The sequence below is a fragment of the Lissotriton helveticus genome, chromosome 9 (assembly GCF_964261635.1).
Source record: "Lissotriton helveticus chromosome 9, aLisHel1.1, whole genome shotgun sequence".
Lineage (NCBI taxonomy): Eukaryota > Metazoa > Chordata > Amphibia > Caudata > Salamandridae > Lissotriton > Lissotriton helveticus.
The window spans coordinates 483673672-483697051 of NC_136070.1; the positions used below are offsets into that span (position 1 = coordinate 483673672).

General features: G+C 41.3%; 1 protein-coding gene across 1 annotated transcript in view; it reads left to right on the forward strand.

Moving 5' to 3' along the window:
* Positions 1-23380, forward strand: part of ESR2 (estrogen receptor 2) — a 1269185-nt gene that overhangs the window by 334513 nt on the left and 911292 nt on the right. Inside the window, exon 3 of the mRNA XM_078660316.1 lies at positions 14331-14819. Within this exon, the coding sequence (XP_078516442.1) occupies positions 14392-14819 (428 nt within the window). The 5' untranslated portion in view covers positions 14331-14391. The remainder of the gene's footprint in view (positions 1-14330; positions 14820-23380) is intronic.

Sequence of the window (23380 nt, forward strand, 5' to 3'; positions counted from 1 at the left end):
ATTGATAGTTACCTCCTGTATAGCAAATACCAAGGCCATGTCAATAAATCCTGTTGTGTTTTTTCACCATTAGCAGGTCTTGAGATTCCCCCAGAAGACAGACCACAGGAGCACACTCAATAGATCACTGCGTCACCTCATTAATGCAGGATACTACCTCCCTCCAGTATACCACCAATGATGAACATGCCCACACCATGTGTACCAGTTGTACTCCTTGTTCCCCACACCTAGGGCACGCCACAGCTGTCTGGTAAATCCAAGCAATTTCCCCCAGAGGTAGATATGCCCTGTGTAAGTAGAAAAAACGAATCAATTTCATCCTAAGCGTTCATGCCTCCATTTGTGTGACACCATGCTGGAATCCTTCAGAAGCTTGTGTGTTACCCTTTTTATTTCAGATGCAGCACTGCTGACTACATCAAATGGGAAAAACAGATACACATGGCTCTTCCACTGCTATGAATGAAAAAAATGTATTGTTCAGTTACTAAAAACTTACAATTAAAACAACATTATACAATTCTTCTTACATTTCATACATTATTAAGACCACATAATTAAAATAAACTTTTCATCAATGTATAAAACCAAATATGATGTACACTTGCACATCCAGCCCTCAAAATGACACCCAACCTCTGTCATTAGATCACCTCTCATATTACACCTCAACACCTTCCTCTGTAGACATATATCACTCCTGACAATATCCTTCACATCAGTGCACATATGCACTTGTAGGCCATCAGGGGTGAGGTAACAACGCTTCAGGTCAGCTAGTGGAAGCAGTGCGATATATTAATGACAATCAGAAAAGCACAACGATAACCTCCAATAAGCGTTCAAACATCAACAAAATAGCTAGTTTAAAGTTATTGATTCTATTGCTAATGCAAAGGAGAGCATGCATATTTTTCCACAGCCTTTAAATTCTAAAAATACATTTCACACAATAAATGGCACTGGTCTGACGATTTTGAGTGACTGGCACCTAGGTTTTTGATGGTTTGTTTACTACAGGGAGCTTGATTTACTTTCTGAATTCGTGACTAGAACAAGAGTATCTCGAAATGATAAATAAACATCACCACTTAAAAGGAAATCATCAGCATACATGTTAGCTTTGCGAATCTGTGCCTGAAATCTAAGCAAAGGGATTACACAGCATAACAACCTTAACTGAGTGCAGACATCCAATTACCAGTAGAAAGAGCAGTGGGGCAGGAGTTTTACCTATTCTTCAAACCATAACTTTTCACCAAAACACGGGCAGTTGAATGTGTATATAGTGTTTCATGCTACTGGATAAAGTTGAAACATGTCAAGACTTCTTTTAGGCCCGTATTACGAGTGTAGGTGCTATTTAATGCATCTGATAAAGAAGAATACCACAGGGTACGGTATTTATCCTGTGTGGTAAATAGAACCGATTGCAAGCTCATAGGGAATAAAATGCGGATTTTGATGTTTAACGCACCAAAATCCACATAGTACTATAAATACCATACAAATTTCCCCTGTTAAATTTCGGCAGGTTTCACCTGTCGAAGTTTAACCAAGCTTGAGGTGTTTCAGGCATATGATAATTATTGGATGTGTTAGGCATATTTTACCTCGTAATTCCGATCCGTGCTTAAATTTGGGCTTAAACACAGGTCAGAATTAACTGACACACTCATAGTCAGGCTCTTTGTCTGCTGTTAGTGTAGCTGCCACATTTTGGGAGTATAGCTGTATGGCAAATTCACATGCACATGCTGGGATCTATCACTTGATTATTGATCACTGATATTAACGCTTGGGACAAGAGCCTGGTGTGGCTCCTTGACCAAATACTAAATGAAAGAATTTTCCATCTAGTTTTTCTTTTGGAACACTGCTTGACTAAAAACTATGCTAAAGGAAGGAGACTAAAGGTTTGAACTTTATTGTGAAGAAGAGATCTGGAGGTGTGTTCAGCTTCCAACTTGATTCAATAATATTTAATGGGTTGGATAGAACTGCAAATTTGTTGAATCTATCAAGATAGATAATATTAACCTAATCCTTCCTACAAACAGTTTAAATTAATATTGTGGATTAACTAAAGGGGACAGATGATACATAGATATTCTTCCAAAAAATGCTGTTTTCTAGAATCATAGTTAAGGATTGTAATACTTATTTGAAAGAGTCATTAACAAGATAGAGAAGCGTATTATCTAGATGAAATGTACGTTTACCATGTCAGAAAATTATAATATAAGAAAGAGAGCATATTGGATCTGTGAAACTATCACCGCATTTTTCTCTTCAATTCAACCTTCAAAGTTTTTGGAAAGCTCATGCTTTGCCAGTGCTTGGATAAATCCCATTGCACCGACTGTCAAGGGAGGGTGGAAAATACTGCGACAGGTTTATGAATCTGAAGCAGCCTTGGCTAAGGCCAGAAGCCCTCGCTAAGTTAAAAAGGATCTGATATAATATGCATTGGGAATAGTCCTGTATTTGAGAACCTGTACAAATGATGGAAAAACTTGATTCTTTGCTTTGGATTGTCTCCATGGCTTTTTCCTTAAATTCCTTTCTTTCCCTGCTCTATTTGATTCGTGCTTGTAAAATTATGTATGATTATCAAGTACTCTTGCTCACTTTGCCACTGGAGTCAAGCAAGCCCGGCTGAAGACGGCTGTAATGCCAGAAACCGGTCCTGGGAAGCTTGATTCCGGTCCAGGGAAGACATGCCTTGGCAGTTCGGGCTGGACTGTTCCCATGAGGCACAGGGTCAGACTGATTTGCATATGGCCATGTCTGAACTGGGGTGGCGGAGTGAGCTAAAGAACGGTGATGGATTAAACCCAGATCAGTTGACTGGGGGTGAGTGTTTGTATTGTCAACGCTCCGTCCATCACCACCTTTGGCTTTCCTCTGATTATCAAGTAGTCAAGTCACTAGGGTAACTAAAAAAACAAGATCTACAATAGATTACACATTCACCGATAAGGAACTGAGGGGCATATTAACAAGATGTGCGATAATAAAAGCACATTGCACATTTCCATATCGCCGCCTATCGACGGATTTAATCGCCGTGATATCGCGTAATTATCAACCCGCAACACGTAGGCAAAATTAAATCCGGCGATAGTCGGCAATAGCGAACATTAGCGCATGAAAACAAGAGTTGTTTTCACCCGCTAATGTGTGCCTTGAGAATATGGGGGGGTGGATTCCGCTTTATGATCCACACCCCCATGTTATCAATGCCTAACACCAGATCAAAGCAGGCGTTGGGAGACCTGCGATAAACGAGTTTATCGCAGGTCTCCTTCTCCCAACGCCTGCCTTGATAATAGGGTGTTAACACCTCCAACCACATTTTACATGTGGATGGACGTGGGAACGCCCACCCTGCATCCCCTTAGCATTATCTATCGCCCCCAGCGCGGGGCGATAGATGACGTCAAGAATACGTCTCTAACTCAGGTTAGAGATGTATTGGTAATAGTGCGATGAAAAAAAAATGCGTTAGCGACTTTTTAAAGTCGCTAATGCATTTATCGCGGGCTTGGTAATATGCCCTTGATTTCCCACATCTCGAACTTTCAAATAATTGACAGGGAGAAAAGCGATCACCTACCACAAACCTTCACGCTGCATAGAAATACGGCAACTCCAGTCAAAAATAACACGATGTCCCAATCAACCAAAAGCTACAACCTTAAACGGCTAATCTGCAAACATGAAAGCATCGATGATATCATGCGTATATGTATCAGTCTCTCAAAGAACGTCAAATCAAAATCATCGTGCCCAAGGGCCTGGGAGTCTTTCATTTACGTAAACTACACAACAAATTCCCAAATCCGACTAATGGCCGCAAAACAGAAAGACAAACAAGGGCAATTTGGTTTACCAACAACTTGAGGAAACAAAAGCAACGTTTGAATAAATATATAAGACAGTTAAAAAACAGTAAACCAAAAACCTGCTAGGAATTCAGCTACTTATATCTCGAACAAGAAAAGACCTAAAACGGGACGTCAGCGGGCAAAGAAAATGTACAATGAACAAACCTGGGCAAAACTCCTCCACGCCAGCAAAGAATGAGATTCAAAACTCTCTGGAAAACCATCAACCAACTAATAAACGGCAGGCACTGACATCACAACTCGGATATAATGGAGGACACCTGGAGAGCCCACATCAAACTTTTATACAAGGAAACTCCATCCCCAGGAATCCCAACCCAAGGAATATTAATAGGGAAGGGGGATTCCAGTGCAGGGCCAGTCAATGACACCTCAAGTCTAGACACATCCAATTTCTCTCCGCAGATATCACAAGAGCAAGTCCTCAAAACTATCAACAAGTTAAGAACGGAGGGAGCACCAGGGCCTAATCGATTGCCAAAAGCCCTGTTTCCCCACGATCCACCATTCTGGTCTGGTCTCCTGACTACCCTCTTCACCCACGCCCTGGTGTCCGGTACAATTCCCGACTCTTGGCGAGGTAGTATCCTAAATCCAATCTACAAGTCGGGCGCATGCTGAGACCCAACGAATTATAGGCTAAATGCATTAATCGATGTGGAGGCAAAAATATTTGCTTCGAACCTGTTGACAGACCTAGAGAACTAGGTTTGCCGGACAAACCTTATTCCCACCACGCAAACTGGATTCAGGGGAGAGATGGGCACCCTCACAAATATCTCTGCAGTTACGCTCTTGGCCAATAAAGCCATATTAAATTCCAACACCTTGTACGCATGCTTCATAGACCTCAAAGCTGCGTTCGACAAGATATCGAGAGCCAAACTATGGGCCAAGATGCAAAGCTAGGGGGTACCAACTAAAGTTCTGATGGCGATGATCAACCTGTACTCAGATACGTGGGTCCAAATCAGGAAAGGAGATGGGCGCAGCATAACTACTAAGATTGCAACATCCAACTGGCTAAAACAGGGGTGTGTATTGGCCCCCTGCTCATTCAATATTTACACCGGAGACCTAGACAAGTACCTTCGTCTTGTTCAAGCCGACCCCCCAAAATTGGGCAAAATTCTAACTCCAAGTCTTCAATACGTGGAAGATATTGTCCTAAGCGCAAATCCCAGAAGGTCTGCAGCAACTAATCTCCAAACTAGGTGCTTACATCACTTCAGTTCAACTCACAATCAACTAGGGGTGGGCGGAAGTCGCGTGTGGGACTTTTTCGTAATGGCACGGAGATTGAACCAATCTCAGTGCCTCTCCGCATATTTCTGTTACGCGACACCCGCCCGCCGCCCACCCGCCTCCTGCCCGCCTCACGCCTGCAATATTACACATTAAAGCCTAAAATAAGATTTTTAAAACTTACATTATCGTGGGGTCATCTTCCTTGTCCATCTAGCCTTCTTCTTGGAACTGCGCATGCGCGGGAGCCTGTGCATGCGCATTCCTCGCCAGGAATGAGCATGCGCATGTGCAGTTTCAAGAAGAAGGCTAGATAGACCAGGAAAATGACCCTGCGATAAGGTAAGTGTTATTTAAATCTTATTTTAGGCTTTAATCATTGTTTAATATTTCGGGCGGGAGGCGGGTGGGAGGTGGGCGGCCAACTTCCGTTCCACCCTCGAGTGTGGGGAGATTTGCCTGTTTCTCTGCCTTGTGTGCGAAAGGCGGAAGGGGCAAATCTCCGCACATTCTGTGGGCGGAACGGAGATGTCCGCCCACCCCTGCAATTAACCATAATAAAAACGAAGGTGATGTGCTTCTCCAAACACCATTCAACAAGAAAAAAAAGTTATTTAATCTGGAAATTAGACGAGAAACCCTTGATCAGGGTGTCTTCGTACAAATACTTAGGCTTCCAACTGGATTGCCACCTCAACTTTATACAACATCTGGACCAAGGCCGCACGAAAGCTAAACAGTGTCTCTTTGCATTTAAAAGCCTACAGCAAAAGCTCTCAGGTTGCTCAACAGGCCACGTGCTCAAAGTAATCGCTGAGAAATCGCTTCCATCGCATACAGCTCAGAAATATTGAATAACAAAGATGCGACCGCACTAAACACAGCTCAATCCATCCTTTTCAAATGCTTATTCTCAATTCCCCGATACATCTCGCAAGCTCAAATCTGACTGGAATACGGATTGAAAAACCACCAACCAGTAAGGCAAGGCACACTAGTCAAATACTACTGGAGGATGAGAGAAGCCGAAGATAACACTTTAGCACACCGTTGTTGGGTGGAGATTGAAACCCAAACCAAGCTAAATAACTCAATTACATCAGTGCTAAAACATTCGCTCCTGGCGCTACAGTTAGAGGAGGCATGGTTGACCATCACAACGTTTTCCGGATTCAAAAAAGCTGTGAATAACGAGATAAAATGAACATCCTCACTAATCAATAAAACAGCTATTTAAAAAAAAAAAAAAGCCATGTTTGGGCTGTGATACAATTGTACCAGACTCTAAAACCCCAACAGCACCTGTCCGAACACATCTCACCTCACAAAAAATGCACTACTTGACGTTGTTGAGGCTGGGGGCATACCCCATGAAGGACCTGACCCCCAAATGGAAACACATATGGCCAACTAAAGAATGTCAGCTATGCGGACAGGGGGACGAGTCTTTGTTGCACCTCCTATGTATCTGCCACGCACTATTAGAAATCAGGAAAACTGTTTTGTGGGAGGCACTAAGAAAAGCACAAATAAGGACATGCAGAGCGGCAGTAATAAAATGCCTCGAGGGACGTCTATTCAACTATCCTGCAGAGCCATAAACTTTTGGAAAACGGCAGCAAAAAAACTGGACAAAAACAGCGAATTAACATAAGCAGCTTGAAAATAACTGTACCTAGTTATTTATTTGCACTGATTACATAATTTTTTTAATAAATCAGCTGCTAACTGCCCAGGACGGCTTTATCATGTTACAAACTTCTGGAAAAAGGAGGCAAAATAATTGTTTAATTTCTCAACTATTTATTGCCCGTTGACACAATTTAGCTTCATTCTTCTTTTGCCTTCTTCCCACATTTCCTGTTCCTTTCTAAATTTCCCTTTTAAAATGTTGACCCTTGGTTTTATGAATCACAGTGGTACGCCTACCCTTTTATGATTTTATTGAAATCAAATAAAATCATTTTTAATTTGACTTGCCTTGACTTGATTATCAAGTATTTAATGAGCAGTATGTTATGTATTCAACAAAAGTTTGTTTTTCCTTCTTTTCTTTTTGGGGAGGATATATATGCTGGCTCCAACAAAAAATAAAAAAAATAAAGGAACGCTCATGCCTAATGGAAGTGAATTATGGTTAGGGCACTGTAAGGTTATATTCATTTGCCAAAACCTCCTATCAGATGGTGTGATTGAGAATCTACAAAAGCAGATAAGTAGCAGTGGAAGAACTGGGTATGACCGAAAGGAAAGTGGACTAGAATTCACACTGAAGACTGAGCTGAAGTAATCGTAAAAAAAAACAAGGGCACATATGACAGCAACAAAAGGTACAGTGAAAGTGGGAGATTAGCCCACCAGCAAAGTCCATCCCGACTCATTGTGATCTATAATGTTAAAAGTTGCAATGACTTATATATCAAACGAAAACATGAAAAATACAGGGAGTTCTGATTGCCATCTTGAAATGGGAAACTTTCATAGGAATGCTGAAAAAATACTGGCCTGATGGATATATTATTACTAACCCCAATATAGAGGTTGAGATCCTGCTGCTGCTTCTCAACTGTATGTGCTCAAACCAGTGCCCAGTTTGGGGACCAAGAATCCATCTGCTGCTTCTTCTCTCTGCATTCTCCATCATCCCACGCTGGCCCTGCACACATAAGTAGTGCACTTGCAGATCCCAATGCATCTGTCCCTGCACTCATGGAAGAAATTCACAGCTGAGATTCAGCAGCCTGGCAACGCTAATCATCTGTACATTGCCACCAAGAATCTCACTGGCCGTGAACAAGAGAGTCCTTAATAGATTCACATTCAATCAAAGTGTGAGACAGAGCTGCTTTTTAGGTCTCACCCTATTTACCATATTTATTAATGATCTCAATCAAAGTGGTAGAAATGTACCAGTGTGGATTTATATGCATAACCTTCCTACTTTTTTGCAGATAATTATGTCATTCTAGAATATTATGAGGATACCCTTAGTATTAAGCTGAAAGATGTTATGCTTATTGTACAGACAAGAAATTAATAAGAAATCCATAATAGGCCATGGTATTGATTTTAGGTAATTGTCCCTATAAGAGGCGAAAATGTATGATTAATAATGAATGCATTGAGTTAGTAGAAGGGATTATCTATTAATGCATAGAGTATGCTGAAAACCTAAATTACATATGTTAGTAACTAACAGATGCTTCAGTCTAATGCTGGCCTTGTCAGCTATGTTGACATTCCATATTCCTATAGAATTGTTAATATTAAAGCTGTTGTTTAAGCATAAATATTAAAATGTATCTAATCTTATTTGTGTGGTGTAAGACCTTGGGATACAAATAGACAGCAGCAACCATAGTGGCTGAAAATTAGTTTTTTAGAAGATTGGTAGGATTAACCACAAAAAGCGTACGGCTCAGTATGTGAGCTGTGGATATCCATTATTGAACTAAAGCTCCAGCCTCTGGGTGAAAATCTAGATGAGTGGAGGAAAAATTATAAGAAATCAACTGCCAGTTCTGAAATGTTGACGTAAAATCTTGTCTGTATCATGGTTTGCCCATATAAAGTCAGTGGCATGATTTGTAGAAATCGATGAGATCTGGTAAGCCCCACATTCCATAACCAAAACTACTCCTCTTTAGAAAGCAGTTGAAAATATGTCTCTCATAAGAACATTACATCACAATGCATTAACTGCATACTATCATGTCACCTAACTTTAGAGCAGTTGTTATATAGATACAGTTATCACTTCCCATTACAACCTTTTCTAATTATTACCTAGCATGTAAAGGGGCACTTTTCCCAAATAACTCCTGATATTTTGACTAGTGGGAAAGGGGACCCAGTTGATTGCTGGGGTCAACCGAAGAGCCAGGTCTTGAGATCCTTCCTGAATTGGAGCGGTGTGGGGACTTGCTGGATGACATCCGCATGACTCTGACAGAGGAGACAGCTGCCCTAAACCTCCTGGACCTCTCTGCAGCATTTGACATGATCTCTCACCTCATCCTCATCCAACTCCCACACTACATCGGAATCCAAGGACATTTACTCTGATTGACCTGCTCCTTCCTGACTAGAAGGACCCAGTCAGTCTGCCTGGCATTGTACACCTCTGACGCTTACTTCCTCATCAGCAGAGTTCAGCAAGGATCCTCACTGCACGTGACCCTCTTCAACACACACATGGTCCTACTAGCCAGCTCATTCATTCTTACTACATCAATGTTGTCTCCTACGCTGATAGCACGCAACTCATTATCTTTGTAATTACAAGACACCCAGAAACCAGATCAAACTCAATGCCTGCATGAGTGAAATAGCCCACTGGATGAAGAACAGCTGTTTTAAGCTGAACACTGACAAGACCGAAATTGTGATCTTCGGGAAAAACATTACACAGTTTGACACTAGCTGGTGGCCAACAAAGCTAGGCTCTACACCCATCCCCACCATCTATGCCAAAATTCATGGTATCATCATCGACAGCAAACGCAACATGAATGCCCAAGTCAACACCGTCCCCACCTCATACTTTCATACCCTGAAGATGTTGAGAAAGATTTTCAAACGGCTCCCAATCAGCACCGTTAAAACAGCAATGCACATCCTGGTCACATGCAAGATGGACTATGGGAACACCTCCAAGCCAAGATCAATAAAAACTCACCAGAAGGCAGCAGACCATTTCGAACTCAGCAGCCAGAATCCCTCTCAATCTTCCTTGTCACACTTACCTCAGACCACACCTGGAGGAGCTCCACTGGCAGATGTACGTTGTTACAACACAGGTTGTAACAACGCATACCTTTACCATGCGGCCGCTACAACGCAAGTCGTTACCACGACTTGCGTTGGAGGGCGCGGATTTAGGATTTGTATAATTTTATATTCCAACACCAGTCCCCGTGGATACTAGGGAAGGTGTTGGAATATAAATTTATAAAATTCCTTATCCCACAGCGCCCTCCAGCGCAAGTCGTGGTAACGACTTGCGTTGTAACGGCCGCGTGGTAAAGGTACCGCGTAGTAAAAAATTTGTGGTAAACGTTGTTTACCTCCACTGGCTCCCACTACACAAACAATTCCAATTCAAATCAAACTCCTCATACACACTTTCAAGGCGCTACATAACACTGGCCCAGTATACCTCAACAATCGTATCTGCATTTACAAACCTTCCAGACACCTCCACCTGTCCGGGCTCCTATTTGCACATATTCCACTTGTACCATAAACCAGATTCAGTGATGGACATTCTCCTACATCACTCACAAACCATAGAACAAGCTGCCACTGCACATATGAGCCTCTTCGTCACTTACTGAATTCCGCAAAAAGTTGTTGGCCCTGCTTTTCGAATAGACCCATTAGACCCTAGGTTTGACTAGGCTCACACCTGCTCAGTGCCAAGAAACTCTCCTGGGTGATAGTGTGCTCTACAAATCTGCATTAAATAACATACCATTACAGTTGAATGCACAGAGATTGAGGGTAGATACAGTGTTAATACTGTGTTGTTTCTGCACAAATGATGTGGCAATAAGTCCCCCTCATACTGGATGAACTATGCAGTAGGCTCTGGGTCTCCCCTTGAGCTCCTGACATCCATACCTGCAAACAATCCCTAAGCCCTACTCTATCACAGTCTGCATTTGTCACTTTGTGTTCAGTGTACCAAGTGGATGAAAGGGTGAATGTATCCAAGGGAGAGTACCATACTGCTCTCTCACAGCTCTCTTAGGACACACAAACAGACAGGCAGAGTTGATTTCATCAACATACAACATTTTGAGTGGACAGGGAGTTGGATAATACTCATAGATTCATGCCCAAATCTAGGTTAGAGTTCACTATGTCAACAAGGTCTTAACTTTTGCTCATCACTTCTAGATGTTGTCATATACCTGGCAAATAAAACTTGGGCTTGGGCTTGATTCTCAAAGATAAACATGGATATTTGGTCTAAACTTAATCTACACATCCAAGTTTCCAACTTTGGGAATTCACAAAGGGCATTTACAAATACTCTCTTTATGTCCGCACGTATGCTGAGATTCGGCCCAAGTGTAGACATAAAGATAGAACTCGTAAATGACCTTTGTGAATTTCCTTTGTAGTAAACCTAGAAGTTTAGTCTATGTTTTGACCAAACGTCTAAGTTGACCTTTGTGAATCGGGCCCGCTGTTTTCAGGCCTTTCCGTTCAGTCAAATTTAGATGCCTCCCCTGACTTTTGTTTTCCAAAATAAAGTCTGATATAATATACATACATACAGGGGTTTTTAGTCAGCAGGATTCATCTATTGTTCTGTTGATTTGCCATTTACATTTTGCTTCCTCCTACCCCAGAATACAGCATGCAGCAGTGGCCCAGTCCACTCTACCCATTGGCTGCGTTCACTTTGAGTGACTACACAAAGCTTCTGTGTATTGTCCACATCTGCTCATGAATATTTCCCTTCTCTTCATTAATAAGCTTTTATTTTTTAATTTTACATTTACAAAGTGTGTTACTTCAGGTGTCCAGTTAGATGATGATGTATTGCCTGTTTCTTTTTGAAAGTTGATATAGTATACGGTTTAAGGGAAATTCAGACATTACAGCAACCTTCAATTTGAATAGTAGGAGGAAGATTTCTTCTTGTTGCCTTCAAAGGAAAACATTGTAAAATTCATGAAACAATTGACAAACTTGTGTCTGATTACTGGTAAAAGAAACATTTGCAATGATGACAATACCTGACCTTGAAGCTGAAAGCTGTTCTTCCCAACCCCCATGATGTTTCAATATGTTCATATTTCTTCTCAATAAAATAATTTAGTATTGTTAGCATCTACATGTCATGTATAATTGATTACCTATTTACTGCTCCATTACCACTAATTAAGAAACCTTTACGATGAATATCAATACTTCAATATTTAATAACAATATCCCTAATGGGAATTTCAATAACAATACCCATAATAACCCTAAACCCAATGTTTTTACTATCTCTAACATTAACCCTAATCCTAGTCCTTAACCTAATGCTCAATTTAAAACCAAGTTGTAACAAACACTAACCCTAATATTAGCCATAAACCTAAAATCCTTACCTAACCCCAATACTGATTACAAACCTAACTATAACACTTACCCGGCACCACATTTACAAACATATAATAAAACTATTCCCTAGGTATATGCCTCCATTAGCAGTAAATATGTGACTTTTTTACATGTTAAGGGAAAGGCAGGGGTAATGTGAAAAGCTGTGACTGTTGCAGCTTTCTAAGAGTATTGACATGCATAAGTGATATCTGAAAATGTAATGGATATACATTTACGCACAAGTAAATATATCTCATTTGTGCTTTAGCAAATGTATTTTCGTTGTCCATCGAGAAAATGTTTTTCCACATGGATAAAACCCTTTTTTTCCCGAATCCCATCAATAAGTGGTGATCCTTCGCCAACTCCACTCTAAAAAGACAGGCATTCTCTCACCTATCAAAACTGCATGACCCGCCACAGTGCAGAACTGTGCATATGTGTAAAACTACAACAGACTGTTCTTTTGCAAGTGAGAATGTTCTTGAGAATCAAGGTATTTGCCTACCAAAGTTCAGATTAAGTATACAAATACATTTGTGAATCAGCCCCTCTCACACTAAACCAAACCATTAAATGTTACCCAGAGACCTACCTCAACCGTTACCCTAATCTCAAACCTAACTTTTTTCCTGACCTTGTATCCACCTTAATAAATGTTCTTACTGCCTATTTTAATAATGTCCTTCTTTTAGTGTCAACATAACCTAAAAAAATAACTGTCATTTTCTTCATTTTCTTTTCCTTATTGTGGGTTTCTTGACTTTTGTTTCTTTATTTTCACATATTGCCCAGCTTCTCGCCTACATTCTTTATGATCTTTGGTCACAAGATTTAAGAGGACCTCTGATAATGTGAAGTGAAAGACCAACTTAATTTGGTTGTTTGTTGTTAAATTTTCACTCGTATCAAACAATGAAGTTCACTGCATTCCTTCAATGTTCTCATAATGTTAGCGAGTGAAGAAAGAGTAAGAGAAATAAATGATGGATTTTGAATGTTCTGAAGAATTCAATAATCATTTCAAGCTTTCTAATGCACATTTATTTATTGCTTTGCTTAGTAATTGGTTGGTTTAGACGAGGTTATTTCTGTAGCATTTGCATGCTGCGAATGAATTAGCAAAACTAACAAAAATGAAATGTGCCATTCTACAATTTTTTTTTTTTTTAAATGCTGGTTTTATTCATTTATTTGTGCGAGATTTCTAATAGCACTACATAAGATGATTTGCAACTACGTAGAATGATGTTGGAAGATTCAGACTATAACTTAAGTTTATTGCAAGATCTTCAGGTAAAAAGGATATCTTAGACAGTCTTTCTGAAAAATATCAGAAACATCTGGCCAAGTGAAGATTTGTTGGTGAGATGGGGCCCGGGAATAGAACAGGATTGCCCCAGTGTATCACTGTTGCGCTAAAAGCATTTTTAGAGAGATATTAATTTAGGTCTTTCCTGAATCTAATCTATTTTGGTTGATCTCTTAAGGATATATGTATATCATTCCAGAGATGGAAACCCATGATTTTGAGAATTATCTGTGTCTGATTCATCCTTGCTTGCTTTGGCAGAAACAAGTTACCTTATTGGAAATCAAATTTCTTGTAGGACTGAAGTGTGAGGCTAGATTTTCAGGTGTAAAGTACATTTTATATGTTAGGCCTTGTTAGCACTGTGTAGGCTTAGGGAATTACTACAAACTAGTTCCTTTAAATGGTTAGAAGCCCACTGGCAGAATACCTAAGCAAGAGTGACATGCTCATGCTTTTTTAAATTCAGGCACATTCTCACTACTTGATTCTGAATACTCCGCATTATTTGTATTTGTGGTTTTCATTTTCGCTGTGAAAGCAAAGCCCTTTTAAATATTTTTAAAGCAATTTTCCCAATCTTAACCCAGCCTACAACTGTGCAGGAAATTATTTTAAGATGCATTTTGGGCAGTCTGATTACAAGCAGCCTCTGAATGCTTTACAGTTACCATCATGCATTTCTGTTTTATTCAGGATTGTCTTCAATGCTAAGAAAACAGATTGAGAAGTAATTTTTTCTGCTTCATTTTCAGCCTTCCTGTTTTCTCTTAACGATTGGAAATGCATACATCGCAGGTTTTGTCTTGACTCAAAATGTCAGCTCATCCACATAAGGAGTTTTCTCTACTTCATTCTTTCTATGACACTGGGCGCGGTAAAACTGAAATGAAGAGTTCTCCATCAGACCTTGGTTCTCCCATACCTTACAGCAGTCTACAGCCAACTTTGACAGTGGAACACAGTCCAGTGTACATACCTTCATCGTACATGGAAAGCAGACATGACTATCCCTCTATGGCATTCTGTAATCCCTCTATGATCAACTATAACATGGGCAGCAGTGGAAGAGACTGTGACACTGCAATTGTCAGGCAGCAGCTTAGCCCAGCTCTGCTATGGCCAGCTTCGGAACGCTTATCCCCTTTGACTCTGCATTGCCAGTCAACCCATCTGTATGCAGAGCAGCCAAGGAGTCCATGGTTTGATGCAAAATCAGAAGACCATTTACTACCAGTAAACAGGTAAGTGATAGACCAAGTTGATGTAAGTTCCACATGGAGACTTTTTTATTCTATGCCCCATCAGTCAAGAAGAGTATCAGAAAACAAGTAATTGATGATCTGCTAAAGTTTTTTCGTGATATGTTAAGGCAAATGTGTTTTTAGTATTAAATCTTTTTATTGAAAGATTGAAGCACATACAAAAAATACTTGCAGATATTGCCATCACATCCTTTAACAGTGTTAAATCTAGAGTTTGAAAGGGACAACTTAAGTCCACCAGTGCTCATGTGGGCTTGAGCTACTTTAAAAAAGCCTTGTATATGCTATAACTTGACAGAAGAAAAACAAAACTATATGAAAACCCCTAACCCCTTCCCTTCCCTACCCCACCCACCACCCGTGTTCCAAATCCACCACCTATATTATCCAATCCATTGCGACCACTAGTCCTCTGTCGGCTGATCCGTATCAGAGGTAAATGTGCTTTTGTTGAAGAATTATTTTGCTGCAAAAAGATGTGTGTTCCTATTTTCAGAAAATATAAAATTTCGAGCCTGATTCACTGTAGTACTACAACACGTACTACAAAGTCCTACTGACTAACTGCACTTTTGTAGTACTTACCCGTTTGAGTATGTTTACTATTTTTCAGTAATCACAAACTGCACATTTGTAGTAGCTTACACTATTGTTGTAAGTCCCTGCTTCAATTTCTTCTATGGAACGATGTTGCAGTACTGGTAGTTGTCTGGTTGTTCTTGTGCAGTGCTGAACTTACTACAAAAGTGTAAGTTACTACTAAAGTGCAGTTTGTGAATACCGAAAAGTAGTAGATTTATTCAGAAGTGTAAACTTACTGCAAAGTATGCCCCCAGAGTAACTCAATTGACCTGCTCTTGTGTTGGTGGGTGGCATCCCTCCCTAAACCTCTCCTTGACCCTTCCTAAGCCCCTCCTATTCCTCCTTAATCCCATCCCTTTTAGAAGTAAGTCTGCAACTTTTCCCACCCAATCCCCTGTGCCTCTCCAACATTTACTACTCAACTCTATACCTACATTTGTGGAGACTCCGCATTTGGTCAGAGAACTTTGCACTTATTAGTTTGGGCAAAACGCACATTTTGTAGTACTACAGAATGTACTACATGCTGCAGTTTGAGAATCAGGTCAGTCTTCTTTATCTTTCAAAATGCACAGATTACATGGATGCAAATGACACCTGCTCAATGAACAACAAAGTGTACCATGTGATAGTACAATATGGCCTCCTATTAACTCAAATGTAATTATTAGCTTTTTCCCTGCCACATCCACTCTTCAAGAATACTGATGTGGTTGATTTCATATATCAAATGTGACAAAATGTCATCTGAATCTACTTAGACCACTCTTGTCTGCCTCCAATTCACCAGTGGACTGGTGCAGTTCCACCAATCCCACGAATGGCGAACAGCTTGACAACCTTCCATCTCACATAAATTGTAACCCCATGCCCTGAGCTACGCTTAATGCACCAGTGGAGCCATCCTAGAGAGTCTGTATTCACTAGGCCACCACCTTCTGTGCCAGTAACATTTAATCTGAAGTGTCCCGGTGGCACAAGGACCTCTCCCTTTTTGCAGCATTTACTCACGATTTAATAGAGGATAACTGCAGCTGATAAGTGAGAAAAATCCTGTGTAAAGTCTATAATGTTCGCTTGATGAGATGAATGAATTGCTTGAGGATCAAACAATTAATAACTTTTCAAGTAAGAAGTCTTGGACTATGCACACTGTATTCTCTGCGACATTCATTTCACAATTGCTAGACCCAGTGATTTCTGACAGGCTGGTACACATGGAACCCAGGCAGAATCCACCGTCTAGATAGGAAGAGTATGATACATTTGTCTGATAACCTGCGCTCACTCTTAGCTAGCTAGGCACAGAGCAGCCAGGCTTCTGCTCAGGGTCAAAGTGTAAAGTATTGGCACAACATCACCCTCACAACACACTGAGTATACTACAAAAAAGACTCCACACAGTATGTATAAAACACTGGTTTTTGTATTACGCACACATTGAAATCAAAATTACATACTCATTGTAAATAGGCTTTACAGTTATATGCAATTGTTGAACTCTCCTATTAGCAGCAAAATGGCATGAACATATTTGTACTAGTTATAGGTATTCCTCTGCCCCGTTAATGCCTTAGCCCCAGAAGCAACATAAACCCATGTGGGTACTTCCCCGAGGTGTTCCCGATCCAAACAATCCCTCTCACATCAAAAGCAACAGAAACATATATGCAAGCTATTCAGAGGTATTCCACTTTCCCGCTAACACATGAGCATAGAACACAACATTCCCAATATCACATATGCCGTACAATTGTAATGGTCAGGAAATCACAGGTTTTGACTACACCTCATGACCCAGCCCCTCAGCCACTCAAACTACACCAGCCAAAGATACACTTTGCACCCGCTGGTTAAAACTTCCATTAGATTGCCGGGACCACCTAGAGCAGAAGAAAACAGCTACTTGGTTTCATCCCTCCAGATAAGGCCTTCAGGCACCCATCGGCACCTTCATGAGTGCAAGATCACTATTGCCCCGTAGGCAAAAGACTGTGACACCGTAATCTGGCGCACTTCCAAATTGGAGAAATGTTTCCCCTCAGGCTGAGGTGCGAGCTGCAGTTGCTCCAGGCAGCCAACCTTAGCTGCACACAAGGCACAACGAGACCCCTTGGGTCCAGTCACAATATTCTCAACAACAGAGTACCTCGTGGTGTGACTTCCAGCTCGGGTCCCTCAGGCTCAGTAAACTTCCCTCAACACACCTTGGACACCACACGCTATGGACTGCGAGCTAGCACTGGTTTCCGGTTGCCAGCACAGGTCCCTTGCGAGCATGCTCCTCTGCAGAGTGTGATTATGGCGCCCTTCAAGACGTTCCTTGTCTTAACCGACAATCTCTCCACACATTTCTGGTCCTCATTGCACAGTCCTTCAGATTTCGTGGAAACGGGGAGATCCTTCCTGTTCCTGGGATCTTGTTCGTGGACAGAAGGCTAGCCAATTGACCCATGGGGGTGGTGCTTAGGCACCCGATCTACCACAGTTGGCAATCAGCTGCAGACCAGCAACATCCAGGAAAAATCTACATAGTGATAGTCCCATTCCTGTGGCATGACAAGCCCTAGGTCACCCCAAGTCTGTGGATAATCCAATTGCAGTCCCTCCTACCCCAGTGGTTACTCTTGTTGATATCCCAGCATCGAACCAGCGTATGGTTCCAATCCCAAAAGCTTCTTTAACTCCAGAGGGAAGAGCCCCAGTAGTTATGCCCATAATGGCCTTTGAAGATATTTTCAGTTCAAAAGGCCACCATTGAAATGCACAGTCCCTCTTTAAATGCCATCCTACCCTGATAGGCTTCATCAATATCTTAAGTGGGGCCAGGGCCCTGCCCCTTGGAATGCAGGTGCCAATTCCACTCCTCATATCCATACCAAGGAAGGCCCCTCAGAGTCAAAGGTCTGCAGTTTCCCTTGAGCCCCTATTTTATGGCCTTCTAACAGGAATGCACAGATGTAGTTTTCCCCCAGCACCCAGATGTGGATAGGAGACAGGGGGCAGGCATACAGAGCCACAAGCACAGAAATGCCCACTTTCCCAAAGTGGCATTTCCACATTAGTAATGTTGAATCCACTCTAGCAACTGGAGAGGATTTATTATTGCTAACCCATCAGTATCAAATACGATACTGCTACTCTTCTGCATGTAGGTAATACTGCCCAATAGCTTTTCCACTGGTCCCCCTTGTTAATCGACGTGAGAAGCAGGCCCCATCATACCGAACGCACCATCCGGTAACATACGCAACCAGTGCATGTAAAACACCCACGCCTGTGCCCAGCCTCTTCTAGGCACCACACCCTCCCCCCAAGGAGCACTCCCATGTAGAGCGAGACATGCAGAACCTTGGCAAGTAGCTTTTTAAATGCCAAGCAGAGTAACAGTAAGCTGCACACACAGGCCCCGCCAGGGCAAACTTGTGGCACATTTGAAGAGCTACCTCCGTGGGTGGCACAACCATTGCTGCAGGCCCACAGAGCAACATTTGAGTTACAAGCCTTAGGTATATGTCTCAACCGTAGAAAAGGGATTTACAGCTAACTCAAATCAGTGAATCAATCATCAGTATGTGTATGACAAGCGCAGCGCTTGAGTACTGAATAGAAGTGACAAAAGTGACAAAAGTCCTAAGGCTAGCACATAGGTAAGTGGAAAACCAGGAGGGACAAAAGCTAAATGTCGAGGGAAAGCACCCTAAAAAGGGCCATTTCCAACAACAACCCTTTCATGTGCATACAAAGTGGTGCACTTCCATGTATTGGGAAATGCCATTTGTTGGTGGTGCTTTTCTTTGCCATGTTATGCCATGCCATGCCACGTTTTGCTATGTGATGTGATGTGTTATATTATGCATGCTATAAAACGTTATGCTAATGTTGTGTTCTCTCTCCTTTTGTGTGTTTATGAGCTTACAAATTGGTGGTGTTTTACTTGCTCTTCAAACAAAACCAATGGTAAATTATTATTAATATGATTATTATTAGTAGCAGTCGTATTATTAGTAGTATTAGTAGTAGTAGTAGTGGTATTATTAGTAGGAGTAATAGTAGTAAATGTAGTAGTAGCAGTAAAATAATAACAATAACAATAATAATAATACACCGCGCATCCTTCATTTTCAGAATGGCAGAGTGTGGTGTTAGCAACTTTTGCTTATCAAGCATGTTTTGCCATTCTATTGTAAATGTACCCTTCTGTGTTCCCATAGACTTTTGCAATCTTTTGCTACATTTGGTTGAACAAGTAAGCTGCACTTTATTTTATTTTATTTGAAGCAAAAGGGCAATCCAATAACACCTCTTGAGTATCTTGAGTGTTTGACTATTGTAAGGTAACCAGCTTAACAAGGAAATACATCAAACAGAAATAGTACAGAGTTGTTTTTTAAATTAATTCGGAAGTCCAATTAGTGACAAAAAAAAGAATCAAACTCTGTCATTCATCATGTGATTTACAAAAGAGTTTAACCAAAAACAATTGGGGGAGATAATGGCCCTCACAGCAGGTAGTGATGATGCTGGCTTCAAACAGGATTTCCCATATCATGACCACAATAGGTGTGAAGCTCAATACCTGGCTGTCCTAAGCCTTCCTAGAGGGGTTACTTGAGGAAAGACAAAAGGCCCAATGCCCAGACTAGAAAGTTTCCTCCCTCAACAGAATCTGCTGAATCACCCCTTTTTTCCTTACCATCACCAAAATGGCAGTGGTCAGGGGACTAATCAGCAATTCCCTGCTAAATAGGTCAGATGGAATTTATATAGGGAGCTATGCCTCCTTCCCTAACAAATTCTAGTGTCTGATGCAACACCATCCAGCTCAGGAATGTAGGCGATACGCTTCAAGTGTATCAGCACTTGTACCATATTAAGCTATGGACTATCCAAAAGGATCTCACAGTCTACAGCATTGACACACTTACAACAACACATACTTGACATACTCACATGGATTTCAGTGCAAGAACTATGCATGACATGCATCTATAACTTTACATGAGCAGGCCAGTAGGTATTACCATCTTCATTGGAAGAGAGAAAAGACCTGTCCAACAACGATAGATTACAAAGAACTGTACGACACATATGGTATTCTCATGTCAGAAAGCTTTAGGAATCAGGTTCCATGAGGATAGTAATTGACAGTACAAGAGATACCAGTGGACATAGAGTGTTTTGGTGATGAGTTCCCCCTAAACCTTTGAAGTGTTTTTAACCTTTAATAACTGCTTTCTGCATGACAGTGATACATGAGGGGAGTGGCTACATTATTTACATTATTTACATCTTACTAACTACTAAGATAAAAGCTATTGCAGAGAAACCTTTGTTAAGATAAAACTGATTATTTGATTATTTTGGGAATTGGTTTGAGAGGCACACATTCACAATGTTAAAATTTCTTTGCTGTTGCCAGGATAAGAGAAAAGGGAAACTCAAATTTAAAAAAAAGTATTTCATTTTTGGGGCTTGTGAGTAGCAGGTAAGGACAAATCGAAGGCTCTTTTGTTTATTTCAGGGAAGAAGAAAAAAATACACCTATTCCTCCTTATACTTCTATAGTTTCTTAGAAGGTGACCATTGGATGTTACTACAAACGTGCATGTTTCAATTACATTTCTGAGCTTTTTTTTTTATAGGAACCCATATGTTTCTGCTGTTGCAGAGTGAGCAAGAAGGGATGATGAATGGGAAGCAGGTTAAGTACCTACCTACTATCTAGAGAAAGTTGATTTGGATTCCATATTATATAGGATTTCTTTATATTAAGCTCTAAATTGTGAAGCAGTCCTGCTGTTATATCAATTGTTTTAATTGCCCATGTCCATTGAATAAATATATCCACCTCTAGAAGGATGAAGGACAAAGTTGCGCATCCTTGGTTTCAAATCTGTGAAAAGCAAGTGAGATACAGATCTCTGTAGAAGATGAATTACTGAGCTGTATCACTAGCATTGGGATGTACTTGATTGTTCATAGGAACATTACAGCACTGAGCTATACTGGCAATTGAAATCTTGATCTGCAGGCTAAGCTTAGATCTCTGCAGCGCTAGCATTAACCTGCCACCCTATCTTACTAAAACCATGATTTACAAGTTACACAAAAACCCTATAGACCTCCAAGGTTTATTTAGATATTTGTTTAATCATACTCTACACAGTGGTTATGTTTTGCTAATCTCTCAGGCATGAAGATAAGAACGTTGTAACTATATCCTCCTCAGCTACCTCAGTTTCTACCTGGACAACCTCGACGACAACAACACCTCTCTCTGCTCCCCTTCCCAGCCAAAGTCATTGAGGAAGCTATTAACACCCAAGTCTCCAAGTTCATCAAAACAAACCACATCCAGGACCTCTCCCAATAAGGCTTCAGAAGCAAACACAGCAAAGAGACCACTCTCCTCATCCCTACGGACGACATCTGCACCCTCCTTGATCAAGGCAAAACTGCTGCCCTCATCCTCCTGGACTTCTCAGCCTCCCTCTACACAGTCTCCCACCACACTCTCTGCGCAAGACTCCACGACTTTGGCATCCGCAACAAAGTGCTAGAATGTATCTGTTCCTTCCTCACCGGCCGAACACAGTGAGTCAGACTTCTACTGTTGAACTGAGAACCCACAGAGATCAGCTGTGGAGTGTCTCAGGGATCCTGCCCGAGCGCCACCCTCTTCAACATCTATACGGCCTCATGTTTAGGATGAGTCTGCATATACCATGATGCAAATGAGCAAACTTTTCTGGGATATGATGTAGTGTCAGGCCACAGCCTTTTCCCTGCCCAAACTGATTTTCATGACCTCCTCTACCATTTATCACACGTTTTTACTGTTCCTCTGTGAAAAACTTTGTATTCCAGCCCATTGAATACACTCCATCCAGCCCAAGCCAGAGAGTCTAGCCCGAGCCGGAGAGTACGTCCCGGGTGCGGAGAGTACGGCCCAACTGCATACATAAAGATATAACTTGTAACTGACCCCTGTGAATAACAAAAGTCGTAAAGTTAGACTTTTGTCTCAGATTGCCGTTGTGAATTGGGCCCTCATGTCATATTTATAATCTACAATTATCACACAATGTCCTGAAAGGTAAAAGTCAGTAGACAATTATACATAGCATGCAGATAGCATTACTGAAGTGGACAGGAAGGAGATCATTCATTATTTATTTTTAGGTCAAAAGACAGTTCGTTATTTTTAGGTAATGACATTCATTTCATGGTTGGAAGAATACAGTTGGAAACAGCACTGCATTAAATGTATTGACAACCACAGAAAAACTTGGTGCAACAACAAACGTGAATAAATAGTGCAAGTGGCGACGCAAGTAAAAGAGAAGACAGCGTGGTCGGCGCACTGTGTGTGAAGTGCAATTTATCTACAGTGAGTGGCTAGAAACGGCGCATGTGACTAAGAGATATCACATGGGACACAATTAATTTGTTAGGTTGGAGCCACTAAGGAGAAGTGCGCCTATTGATTAGGCTGTTGGGTCGACGGCGTTTCGATCCGGGCCATTTCGGATCATCATCAGGACTGGTTGTCTGACTGAAGTGGTGCTGTGAAGAAAGGGAAGGAGTGTTAGGGCGGGGGAGGAAGTGTGGGTAGGCGGGACACACAGGGGAAGGAGGGAAAAGCTCTTGAGCGTGCTAAGGGTTACCTTATGTCATCCTTGTAAATATGGATTTTTGTGCAATCCTTGTAATTCAAAGGCTGCAGGGAAGTATGAATTGGTGATCTACAAGGTTCGGGTTGCTGGAGGGTACCGGTGAGGGCTGGGGAGAAGGGAAGGGGGTTAGTGATTGGCTGGGTATTGACCGCAAGCACCGTTTCACACAGTTAATGGTAGCGTCGTGATGGAAGAATGACATTACCTCGTCAATGATTCTGCCTCTACCTTGGCCAAGTTGAAGAGGGAGGGTTGTACTGAATTGCCTCCGCGTTCTGA